The sequence below is a fragment of the Battus philenor genome, unplaced genomic scaffold (assembly GCF_028537555.1).
Source record: "Battus philenor isolate CCGP_79_NKW_IND1 unplaced genomic scaffold, ilBatPhil1.0.hap1 SCAF_18, whole genome shotgun sequence".
In the NCBI taxonomy this organism is placed as follows: domain Eukaryota; kingdom Metazoa; phylum Arthropoda; class Insecta; order Lepidoptera; family Papilionidae; genus Battus; species Battus philenor.
The window spans coordinates 2,080,693-2,094,634 of NW_027181680.1; the positions used below are offsets into that span (position 1 = coordinate 2,080,693).

The 13,942-nt window shown below is 33.8% G+C and overlaps 1 protein-coding gene across 1 annotated transcript in view; it reads left to right on the plus strand.

Annotated features, from left to right (window-relative positions):
• The window catches only part of LOC137920355 (neural cell adhesion molecule 1-like), a 226,398-nt gene that overhangs the window by 173,876 nt on the left and 38,580 nt on the right, over window positions 1-13,942 (plus strand). The window contains exons 3-4 of the mRNA XM_068763660.1: window positions 1,310-1,518; window positions 3,252-3,362. Of these exons, the coding sequence (XP_068619761.1) occupies window positions 1,310-1,518; window positions 3,252-3,362 (320 nt within the window). The remainder of the gene's footprint in view (window positions 1-1,309; window positions 1,519-3,251; window positions 3,363-13,942) is intronic.

A 13,942-nucleotide genomic window follows, 5' to 3' on the forward strand; every position in this document is an offset into this window, starting at 1 on the left:
CGTTCTTAGTTATTGAATTTGGTGTTTTAAGGAGTTTGACTACCTCCTTGACTTCATAACTAACATCCTATGAAACCATTATTGCACTATACTAATGCCCACGTTATACTCTATTGATCTTCTTTAGAGCTTTTATTAGGGTGACCGGAAAGTAATGTCGTTTCTGTCAAAACATTTTACAGTAGAATCGATTGATTTTTACCAAACAAAAACTTGAAAATAATTTAGTCGTGTGAATTTAATTTAAGAAGGTGACTTTACTTTCCGGTCCTAAGATATTCGACTAATACCAAGCGTATGGACGATATTAAAAATAATATTTGTCCACGTATCTTTATCACCTTTCAGTTTTAATATCACAAAATATTTTACAAGGAAAAACGAATAATCATATAAACATGACAGATTCCAAATTCAAATGATATATTATGTTTATATATAATTATAACAGTATTTATGAAGAGACTAAGTAAAATACATTATCAATACAAGTAAATAAAGTATGAAAAGTCTTCTAAAATAATTATAACGAATGTCTGTCGCTTTTACAGTTAAAGCGAATTGAAGCAAAGACGGGAAAAGCATACCCGACGAGTATTGTAAACAATATAGAGAATACTTTTGTAAACTAAGACCTCGCAAAAGAATAAATCAATATTATTTTTTTTTAGTAATAATTTCAAGTGTTTTAGTTGTGTATCTTTACTTTATTTACAGTATTAGTCATCGTTGTTTTAACCCACAGAATCTCACTACAAGACAGACCTCCCAAAAAGATATCACCACGCTTGGCGGGAAGGTTGATGATCGCAGTGTGGTATTAATGTACACAGAACACGCTGCTGCTATCCTCTGGAAACTTTTTTAAGATCAGTGGCAATCCTGTATCGTGAGCAAAGCGTGAATTACGTGAGATTGTACTCCGGGAATTGAACCTGTGACCTATGATCGCTAGTCTCAGTGCTCTACCGCTGAGCTATCACTAAGTTGTGTGATATGATCTCGCTCAGAATAAAGGCCTTCTCCAACTGCTCCTACGTTTTTCTATCTTTACCTTTGTCCATTCAATCCTATCTTGGAGTTTAGACTATGTCATCAACCAACCGTTTATGTGCCCTTCCTATATTTCTTTTGAATCTTATTTGTCCTTTTCATTGTGTATCTACCCTTGACCATCTGTTATCTAACTTCCACTTCAGGCATATGGCGTAAGGCAGTGTATCAATTATGTTTTGTTTTTTGTCTCATTATACTGTTCCTGATTTTCTGTTTATTTATTAATAGTTAAAGATATTATTTTTGTCCGCAGTTTCGACGTACGTGGTCGCAGCTTCAATAAAGCTTTACATTGGTCCGACCCAATGGCTTTCGGCCGAAGAGCCTACTTCGTGACCATGTCTCGACCATCATCCCTCACCGTTGACGCTGTGCAGCTCGACGATGAAGGTATTTACCGCTGCAGGGTTGACTTCAAGAATTCACCAACAAGGAACTTTCAAATCCGTCTCAATGTTGTGGGTGAGTATTTTTTTCTTAATCATCATCATGAGATGTTTTATATATAGCCTATAGACACTCGTTAAAAATTAAATATGAATCATAAACAAAATTGGGAGATATAAACAAAACAGAAGTAATGTAAATAAATTTTAAATTGTATCTGTGATAAAATGTGATAACCAGTATTAAATAAATATCAGAAATAAAAATTATAACTGTGATAATTACTAAAACTTGAGATATTTGAGGAACGAGGTGAAAGAAGAGAGGCGATGCATGAAAGTAAATTAGTATGTAAAGGAATTCTAGATAATTATAGAATGACTGAAAAGGAAAGTTTGATCATATGGCAAATAAAAGAACAGTAAAGAAACAATGTATGTGAAAAGAATTAATTAAATAAAATACAAATGCCTTGTCTAAAAATCAAATACAAGAGGACTCTAATAACGGGCCCCCATTTAGATAAAAAAGATAGACACCCATTACTAAGTTTTCCCCAAAGTTCACCACGATAGCTAGTGTGGCCCGTATTGAATAGGTCGTCATTGTACCTAGTGGGGTGCCTAATAAATAAAATAAAATAAAATAAATGCTAGGAATGATGGGCGAAGGTTGTCGTCGCTCATCATTAAGGGGATGCTCTCAAAATCTACTTTTAGCTTTACTTCCGTTTCCAGGGCACTGACTATCTCGTAGTCTTATTCACATCGGGAGAGCTAATAGTACATATTTGAATCAGTCTACTAGCATGGGCCAAGCGATTCTATTATCTCGGTGACAATTTTTATGTTCCTAAAAGAGCGGGAGTAAAATGTCACTGTCAAAAGAATGATATTATAAAGTTTTAATCAGGCTGGTTCTTCAATACGCCCGTGACATCCGCGGTCTTCAAGTCATATAAAACAGGTTCATGCGCAGGCGTCCATGAATAATGACCACAAGCCAGAGGACGTGGTATAGGTATACAACGTCCTCTGGCTTGTGGTCATCATTCATGGACCCCGCCCATTGCCAGGTTTTCTTCTAAGTGATCATTAACTTTTGCAAGAACAGCGTTCAAGTAAATAATTGCACCATCTCTGAATTCTAGCACTAAGTCACCTACAGATTCAGAAGCTTCACTTCGTCTCACTAAGAGTGTCGACCTCTACAGCCATTGGCACTACCTTCGATGAAACTCTAAGAAAATATTGGTGACAATTCCCTGAAAAACTTTGCTTGATCTTGAGCTCGTGGAGAATGAAGACATTAATGCTGCGCTACCATTATGATATCTGCAGCATTCTTCTCCAGAACCATGATTGCTAAGCACCAATTCGCTTCCGTCTCTACATATATTGTCTACGAGTTAAATTAAGATTATCGCAGTTCGAAATAGTTTTAGTGTAATCCTGTGCTAATATTTGAGAATTTATAAAATTTGGAAAAAAATATTTATTTACATTATAATCAATGCTTGTTTATTTTGAATGTAATATATCTGGTAAATATAATATTTATATTTACTATATTATTTTATATTATTTTTTATTAATATTAATTATTATTTTTATTATTAAGAAAACTTGTTCAATTTTAATCAAACACAATGATCAAAACTACCATATTTTTAATATGACACTAATAAAAAATATTTATTATCAATTAATAGCATAACCAATGCTTGTTTATTTATGATGTAGAATTATCATCAAAAATTGTTAATTTTTAATCAAAAACCATTATTGAAATTTGATCATTTTTCGCAGTGCCTCCACATCAACTGCTATTGTATGATGAAGACGGCCGAGATGTAGCAGGTGTTGTCGGTCCATTGGAAGAAGGGGGTAACTTCACTTTACTCTGCGAGTTAAGAGGAGGTAAGATCATATTTATAAACTTTTGATTTTGATTCTTCTTAGTAGGTTTTATTTTTGAAGAGTATCTTTGGGAGGTAATGAACAAATTAAATTACTTTATAAAAGGAGAACACACATATGCACATACGGACACTGACACATATCCATCTGGGTCGACTAAAGACTTACACGTTTTTTACTATTTTGCAAAGGTGAAATGCCATTCCAGTGATTCCCAAAGTGGTCCATATCGACCCCTAGGGGTCTATGACAACTTGCAAGGGGTCTATGTCAGCGAAAAAAAATTTGGGGGTCCATGAAATGAATATGAGGGTCTACGATAGTGGATCTCAACACATACTCTGATAGTACCTATTTACTTACATCATACTATCTTATAATATCAAAACATTTACATTATTTATAAATAATAATATAAACAAACAGATTGGATATCATTAGCCGAGGAGAGTGAAGATAAACCCTTACAAAATTGACGCCAAACATTGATAATTTATTATTAAAGCATCAGGTTCATCCTTCTCCCTAAAAAAATTGACTTATTGCTTATGTTATTTTATTTACAGTTTATTTTATGTTTATTTAATGTTACATATATTTTACATAACAGATACAAGTACAATTAAAATTTAAATTCAATTAATAAATGTATAAATTATCATGTGTTTTTACTTTAAGTTTTTAACACTAAGCTCCACTACAGTTAGAAATTTACAGGAAATCAATATCAGGTAAGTAGGGGGTCTACCCAACACGGAAAAACATGGCAAGGGGTCTACGATACAAAAAAGTTTGGGGAACTCTGATGTATTCACACAATAGACTTATCATAAAAAGGGAGAATTTTTTTAATTATTTTTTTTTGTTATTGCCACATCAGTACAGCTTCATAACCACCATCATCATTTCAGTTCTTATATGTCCACGGCTGGACATAGTCATCATAGATTTACAATAGGACAGGTTAGAAACAACCTGCCTACAGCGTCGTCTGACATAAACAAAGTTGCGTGTTCACCTTATGGTCTGACATCATACACTGCGCTTGTCGTTTCGTGGTCTTCATTCCATAACTTGAAGTCCATAGCGATCCAATTTTAGTTTCATAATCGCTTTGGTTATGTCGTTTTTTTTTTCTTTGTTTTACAGATATTGTCTTTTCAGACCTTTGAGATCTCAATTTTAAAAGGCAACGATTTTTTTAAAATCAACCTTAAAGAGTAACTATTTTCTTGACAGGTTTATCTCCATAGAATTAACATTCCGAACCTAACAGTCGCATTATCTCATACAAGCCTACTGCAAGATATAAACCTTCCCCAAGAATATCTATGGGGGATATACCATAATCACCACGTTTGGCAGCCGACTTAGCGATTACAGTGTGGTATTATTGTACACAGAGAACACTGTTGAACATCTTGTCGAAACTTATATGTGACGTAAGAAAAGTACCAATATTTAGCCACTTCCGCACATGCAGTGGTAGTCGTGCAACAAACTGCACTGGCCGCCAGCCCGCTGATAAATGCGTATGCGGCAAACAATGCGAATAACACAACCGCCATCGCCAAATCACTCGACACGTGTTTCACCCCTCCACGGGGCATCTTTAGGAGCCATGCCACACCGATTAGTGCCAAACACAGAGTGAGCTCAGTCCGTCGCCGCTTGTTATTTATCCTTGTTCCTTTGTTGCATGACTACCACTGCATGTGCGGAAGTGGCTAAATATTGGGCTTTTCTTACTTAGAATGGACTTCCGCAAGGTAACGCCTGATTCCATTAAATATTTATATAGGACGAGTGGCAATTCAATTCCCAAAGTGTGAATTATATAAGATTGTATGACGGGGATCGAAACCACGACCTTCTATCGCAAGTCGTAGTCCTCTACCGCTGAGCTATAACTGCTCCAAGTATGGTTGATTAATTAAATCATGCGTTATGATCTCCGTCGGAGTGAAGGCCTTCTTCAACTTCCATAAGATCATCTGTTTACCTGGCGTGGAATTTTTTCGGTGCGCTTGGTAGTATTTTTCTTAAATAACTGTCAAGTAAATATAAATAATACTGGAAGTCATTTAATGGATCTCTGTGTTTTGCACTTATCGGTGTAACATAACTCCTGAAGATGCCCCGTGGAGGGGTGAAACACGTGTTGAGTGATTTGGCGGTGGCGGTTGTGTGATTAGCATTGTTTGCCGCATACGCATTTATCAGCGGGCTGGCGGGCGATGCATTTGTTGCACGACTACCACTGCATGTGCGGGGTCTATATATTGGTCCTTTTCATACTGGAAGATGTTTCTTTTTATTATCAAAGAAAAATTCTTTATCACTTTTAATTGTTTGTTTTGCATCTTATTTATTTAATTTAGTTAATTTCTTCCACTCTCTACTTTGATTCTCTAAAAGCAATAATTATTTATTATTCCTCATTTTATATTTCTGCGTTAAATAAATACTGATATTCATAATATTTACCAAAGAGATATATATACTAAAAGTGAGTAATTTTATTAGTAATGAATATTTTGATTCAAGATTATCTTGTAGTTACGATCTTAGATTAATACAATACACGTGAACCGTGAAAGGAAACTTTAGGACAGATTCGTGTATTAGCTTCGCCAAAACTATTTTAACTGTTCTCTCACTATCAAAACGTCGGAGTCTCCAAATAAACATTTGCAATGTGTCTCGGAATGTGGATTTTCGGTTGTACTCAAGCTCTCATCGTCTATAGTTCTGGTTTATTTTAGTTTGCGGATATGCCGTGAATGCTGATCTCTCGAGGAGTTTCTGATGTTTGTTTTGCGTTAGCTTGAGCTTTGTGCATACAACATATGTTATAAGAACTATAATAGACTAGCATTGTACGTTGTACATGTCTTATTTATGGTTTGACTATTTTTTATAACTTTAACAACTGAATTATAATATTTATTATTTAATAACACTTTTTTGAACACTATAGACAATAAATAGAAGAAATAACTAAACAATTCATATAATACAATAGGCGGTCGTATCGCTCGAAGCAATCTCTACTAGACAACCTTTGGATGTAGAATAGAGACATGAAAGAGAAGACAGTTTAGGGTGCACGTACATACATATATACAAACATACATACAAGAATACTAACATATACATATACACATATACATATCTATATATTTTCATATTTAAATATTTACGTAGGAAAGGTAGTACATAAATACGAATAATTAAGAGATGATACAACAACTATTTACTGAATTTTATTGCAATAGTCAATATAATAGGGCTGGGGTCGGCAATCTTTTGAGTTGGAAGAGCCAAATATAACTAACAAAATTTAAAATTTTTCAAAGAGCCATTATTCTCAGTTACCCCAAAATCAAAGTTAATAAAAACCTAAACCTTATATAATACATGTAATAGAGTAAAAACATACAGTGGTTAAAATACAGATCTGTCATGAGACGGAGTGGTAGTCCACTGGTAGAAAACTGAGATTCGCGATCGTAGGCTATAGGTTCGAATCTTGATATATCTTATATCATTCACATTTTTTGTATTAATTATAAAGAATTGCTACTGCTCATAAACAAGTTTCCATATACTTGGCAATGGCACATGGCATACTGCGATCGCCAACTCGTCTGCCAAGCGTGACGATTATGGTCCCATGGATATCGAAACATCCTTCGTGTTTTTCAGGACTTTGTTCATTGTATAATGATCAGCTGGATATCTTTGATAAACAACATATATTTAAAAATCTCTGATTAATTTATACATAGTGTATATATAGCTTTATTTTTTGTAAGGTATTTATATTATTACAAGTAATTGTACAATTGCCTTTATGTAGCCAAACAAATTGAACGCGCTATATTTGTCATAAATGTTTGTACAATATCATTGACTATAAGCATATAATACTGTGATCAAAAAGTAAGATTTATTTGTTTATAAAATTTAAATTCCTTATTTACTATCGCAAATCAATTTCATCTTAGGGTAATCCCCGTCCGAAAGACGCACTAATGCCAATGCTTTTTCCAGTCCTAAAAATAGTCGGAATAGTCGTTTTCCGGTGTAGCATTCAAGGCTTTCGATTCTGTTTTTATCTCCACGAATGTGTCAAAACGGCTTCTCTGCGTTGGCCTTTTAAATTTGTTGAATAGACAAATGTCGAGAAATGATATGAGTCGAGTTTTCGTAAAAAAATCGCGAAGAATCAATGCGGTATGACATCGACCAATCGAGACTTGTTGGTTTAAGACACAAAATATTCTTCCGAATTTTTTTGGCTAAACCAAATGATATTCTAACTATTAACGATATCTCTAGTTGTCAATCTCTGATTTTGAAGTACCAAATCTTTCATTTTTTGGACGTGGTCTTTGGTTTTAATTGACAATTATACCTTAATTTTTATTATCACGGCGTATTTTCAAAAACTGGTAATAAATAAAATTGGTTAAAAAAAGAAACAATATACCCACACCGTGATGCCAAAACAATTATTTTCAGATTTGAACCTGGACCTCGTTTTAAAGACCTCCGTTTTTTAAGCCCTTATGGGCCATAAATCATGATGTATTCTTTTGTTGTACATAGATATTATCTTTTGCTGGACCTCATAACTATTTCGTGTTGTTATAGAAGATCTATCTAGATATACTATGATAAGAATAAGGCACTGTAATCTTTAACTTTTAATATTATCTTTTAGTATCATGCAGTCTAAACATATAGCATTAATGAGTATATATGTATTTAGCAGTATGTAAAAATCAATGTGTGAATAAAATTTTAACTTGGTATTAACTTACTAAATATATATAATAATATCATAAATAAAGGTTGTCTGGTTGAGATCGCCTCGACCGATAAGACCGCGTCTTGTACTATATGAATTGTACTTTTTCCTCTTTTTATTGTCTATGGTGTACAAAAAAGTGTTAATAAATAAATAAAAGATAATTGCTCTAATATTAAAAAAAATAACTATAAAACGCTGTACATATTTAAGTCCACTTTTGTTTTAGGATTTGCTACAAATTCAAATATTTACGTCACAAAATCAAAAGATACTTTCAATGACCGTCTCTTTATGAATCGCAGTATTTAACAATATTATGTAAAATTTCTGTGAAGATTATTTTCGTAAACTGTTTCCATTGGTACAGTATAAAGGAAATCGCTTTGAACCTAATTAAACGGAAGGAGGCTCGAATTCATTGTCAAAGGAACGGAAATTACCAATGTAAAATGATTTGTACGTCAAGTAAATATCTTTTCTTTTCTTTGCTAGGACAGGGGAGATGTCGCGGTTGAAAAATACATTCATATATCTTTAAATGGATAAATGTATCGCCCATTCACCTTCAATTAATGTGCGATACACTCTAGCCAAAATTCAATACTTTTAGAAATATTAAATAACATAACAATAGTATAATAAGAAAAGGCGTTTCCATAATTCGAATTAAAACCGTTTCGAATTAAAACATATTATAATATTATATTGTTTATTATCTGTCTTTGATGACTTTGTCCTCTCGGAAGACATAGCTTTGTTGGATTCCAATAAAAAAATAATTAAAGTTACATATTTTAGAACAGAGATCTGCAACCTTTTCTCATCTACGGCACACTAAAATATTTTCTATAATTTCACGGCACACGGAAGACTAAATTCGAGAGACGAGTGAACGTGATTTACCTGTATCTCAAATACAAATTTATATATAATGAAAAATTTTAAAATTACAATTTATTAATATTTACGGCGGCACACTCATATCCGATATACAGCACGCCCGTTGCAGAGCACTGTTTTGGAATGATCACTTTATGTAGCGTGAATATAAATGTGTGAAAGCTTTTTACATATATAAATGCCTATACCTTGCAAAAGTCCATCCTAAGTAAGAAAAGGACCAATATTTAGCCACTTCCGCACATGCAGTGGTAGTCGTGCAACAAAGTGCACCGCCCGCCAGCCCGCTGATAAATGCGCGTGCGGTAAACAATGCGAAACGCAACTACCACCGTTAATCTACTCACGTGTTTCACCCCTCCACGGGGCATCTTCAGGAGTTATGTTACACCGATTAGTGCCAACCTACCAAAGCCTAAGACTGTGTTTGGTCCTATTCTTACTTGCGTAAGTATTATTAATAAATAAATCCTTTTAAACCTACACATTTAACCAGTCACCTTGTTCATTTGTCAACACTGTGTTTCGTTTTAGCACGTAAACGCCCACAACAAAGCATAGGCCTTCCCCGTTGATATCTATGGGAGAATAAATTGTAATCGCCACGCGTGGTATGCGGTTTGGCGATCGTGTATTCTTCTGTTATGCAGAAGACGCTGCAGTGAAAATCCTTTGCAATTAACACACAAAGTGTAAATTAAATAGAATTGTATCACGGGAATCGAGGCCATGTTTCAATATGTATTTTTTTTAGGTAGGTTTAGGTAAGCAGTCAAGACTTTTATGTTTCCTGGAGTATCCTTTGTTGTATTCTCAAATTCTTTGGATATCACCTGTAATGAGAAGGCAGTTGAACGTTTGGTAGAGTATGGAAAAGTGTAAGGCAAGCGTTCTTGTTGACACTCTTCAACAAGATGGAGATATTTCGTTAGGACTGCCACTAGAAACTCAGTAAATGAATGATGACACTCCGCTCAACACCGAGCTACATGGCGACGTTTAGAGAGAGCAGCGGAGCACTAGAACAGTTCGAGACATGACCACGACCACTCAGAAAAGAGTGGATGATTTAGAAGAAGATATACATAGAATAGAAGATTGTATCACAATTTAAAGAAAAGTAAGATTCTATAAGGAAAATAAGACATGCATTTATTTTACTTTGTTTTTAACTATGGTCGGTTTAAATTACATTAAAAAAAGGCAAACGAAATGTTATCAGGAATATAGATGGAGGAAAAAACGTGACGTATGAAAGAAGATTAGAAATTAATGAATTAAAGAAAATATGAAGGATGCAAGGAAAGAGGAATAGAAATTGTGAAGAAAGAATGGTGAAAGTTTAATAAAAAAAAACTGTAGAAAAAAATAAAAAAAATATATTTTAATCCGAAACTGTAACGTTCCTACCACATACAAAGCAGGACAAACACGAGGCCTTCAAAAACGTCTATAAAAAAACTATGGTCGCATCTAAACCAGTCTATTAAAAAAGCAATTTGTTCTCTTTACCACTACCTTAAAGGTTAAATAAATTACTTTTCTGCTTCACATGCGCTCGGCTGCTTCCTGCCCTTTGATGTCAAAACTGTCAGTCAATAAAATACCCTACAGTTTTATATTTCTCGGCTTGTTGGAGGTGAATTTGTGGTTTTGTGTTGTTGATGAAGGCTACAGGAAAATAGATAAGAAATAAAGTTTTGTGAAACTCACTGCTCACATTGCGTAGACTATACTGAAGATTCCTCTGCGTTATCCAATCATAACCGATATAGCACTGCATATTGAGAAGTTAAAGTAGCAGCAAGCAGACCTATCGCATCGAACAGATGCCCACAGAGCCTTTAAGGTTCTGGAGCGGAAATCTAGTTCCTGACAGCAGCGTTGGACATCCACCCACAAGGTGGACAGAAGTCTATAATGCTGAAATAAACAGCATAATATTAATAAAAGCAAAAGCAATGAATTGTGATATATACATAATAGCGCCTGTGATAATTGAGGAACGAGGCGAAGGTTAAGAGGCGAAGCATGGAAGGAACAAACTTTGGATAGGAATGTTAAAGAATTATAGTATAAATGATGATGGAAGAGAGAACTTATGACATATGATAGACGAGTATATTAATAAAAAATTACCTGAAAAGAATAAAGGGATATACGAGAGGTCCACAACAACAAGAGCCGTTAAAAAAGGAGGTCAAAAACCATTTTTAAGGTCGTATAAAGCTATTGGATACAGACTGCTTCCACCGGTACTGTAGAATACCTACGGAGAAGGTCAATGGCTTAAATAACAAAATAAAATAAAAAAAACATTTATTTCTATTATGGTTCCTAGTCGTCTAATTATGAACACCATGTCTTAAAATCAATGGATAGAGAAACAATAAATAACATAACTATAATACAATAAAAAAAGCGTTTATAAAATTAAGATTACTACATGTAGCATTCATGCTCCATATTACTGGCCACTACGACCACCATATTTTTATTTTTAAATCATTCTCGCGATTCTCGCTGCCGTTGCGTTAGGGTCGTGTAATTTGTAAATACTTTTTTTACATGTGTGAATACACCTTCTTCGATCGATCCTAAAATATAAATTAATTGTATTTACTACTTGTTCTTGCAGACTTTCTACTGTTCGAAGTTTTTTGCCTTTCGTATCATAAGAGGAAAAATAAAATAATGTAACATATTTTAAAGTAATCGCTTTTTACACATTGATTTGTAAACAGCCATTTATTATGTACAGTATTTCATATTTTTCACTTTATATCGCTTTCAAGTATATTTCGTGGGTAATGGTTACACTTTTTCACAGTAACCAGTCGTGTTGGAAAATCTCTGTATTTAAGTTAATTATAACGAAAAATTTACTTAGGAATACTAACTCAAATTAAAAATATCTTGATCATACCACCGGTTTAAAACGCTTATCTGTAGTAAAGAGCCGGCCAGAAACTCAAAAACTGCTCTTTTAACAGAAATTTTACAATATTTCATGTATTCATTATAATATCAATCATATAAATGAGCCAACAAAACAAGTTTCACACATTTCAATCAAATAAAAAAAATTAAATGCTATTATAAGATTTATTTGAAAATATACTTTTCATTTTAGATTTAAAACCAAGAAAAGGAATGTCTAAGATATCTCAGGGAACTTTAATATACATGGGCACACCTATACCCGTGAAGGATTCAACTTCTTGAAGAATAAAATTTAGGTGTTGGGGTTTTTTTGTACTTTTATCGTGTTTTTGTTACTATTTTTATAAAAGATTATAATTATCGCGTAGCAACCGTTATAGTATTAATTTCTTTAAAAACATCCCACAGGTAATCTCTAGACTTAAGTTATAAGGTACTTACAAGTTTCTTTTTATAAAATCTATCGTAACAGACTTTATATAAAACCTCTTTTCTTAAAAATAGTTTCAAGATGTAATAATACGACGTCAAATTGATATATATTACGCAGCCGAACGGATATGCGATCGCCATTTTGTGTTATCCTGCAAGATTTATTTTATATTGGTGTAACATATTTTACTTTTTATTGTAGTATAGAATTGCCACATTAAAAACAGTATGTAGATCGTATTTTCAATGCCTAGATATATTGTATTTACTAATTTAGTTAAATTTAATTAAAAACTTAAATAATAAAAAAGTTAATGAAAAATAGTTATCGTTTTTCATTTACATAACTGAATATTAAAATTCGAATTCTGAATTTATTTAGACAGACAGTAGTTGACATTTAAACGCACTTGTGAATTGTCAATTATTTTTAACATCATATAAATGTCAGTGTAGCCAGTCCGTCCGTGACAGAGCTGACATGAAGCCCAGCGGTGGGGGACTGTGACTGATCAAATTTTATTTATATTATTAAACAGGAGCAGTGGTAGCTAAGCGGTGGATGATTGAGACTTGCGGTGTTAGTTCGCGGGTTCGTTTCCCGGGATACAATCTGATTTATTCACACTTTGTGCATTAATTATATAGGATTGCCACTGCTCACAAACAAGTTTCGAGAGGATGTGCAGCAGCATCCTCTGCGTACCATAATACCATACTACGATCGTTAACCCGCCTGCCAAGCTCTGCCTTAATAGTAAATCCCCCCATATATATTTTTAGAGGAGGGTATAGGCCTCGCAGTGGGCGTTTTTCCTCCGAATTGCAATCAATATATCACAAAGTATTGCGATTTTAATTTTAGCTTCCCGTTGGTTTGGATTATTTATCTTATGAATGAGTTAGTTTCTCTCTGTGTTTGGCACTAATCGGTGTAACATAACTCCTGAAGATGCCCCGTGGAAGGGTGAAATACGTGTTGAGTGATTTGACGGTGGCAGTTGTGTAGTTGGCATTGTTTGCCGCATGCGCATTTGTCAGCGGGCTGGCGGGCGGTCCACTTTGTTGCACGACTACCACTGCATGTGCGGAAGTGGCTAAATATTAGTCCTTTTTTTACTCCAAATAAGGCTTCATAAAGAATCTAAAGCATCATCAAAGATTGTTGGTTCAGGAAGCTTATATGTCTTTATCTAACCGTCATATAAATAGCAACTATTTTGATTCAACTTTTAACGGTGCAACAAAACAATCCTATGTAATGTATTTAAATTGTTTTGTTATAAATTGATGAATTTCATTAAACAAATACTTATAATTAAATCCTATTTTAATGTAAATAATTATAATAAAGCTTTGGAATGAATTGCTCTACAACTGTGGTAAGGAGTTTTATGTGGACTTTTCATAGAAGAGGTCGCATTTGTAACCCACGTACGTATAAGATTAAGAATGACATGACAGAGAAGTTCAATCTAATTGTAGT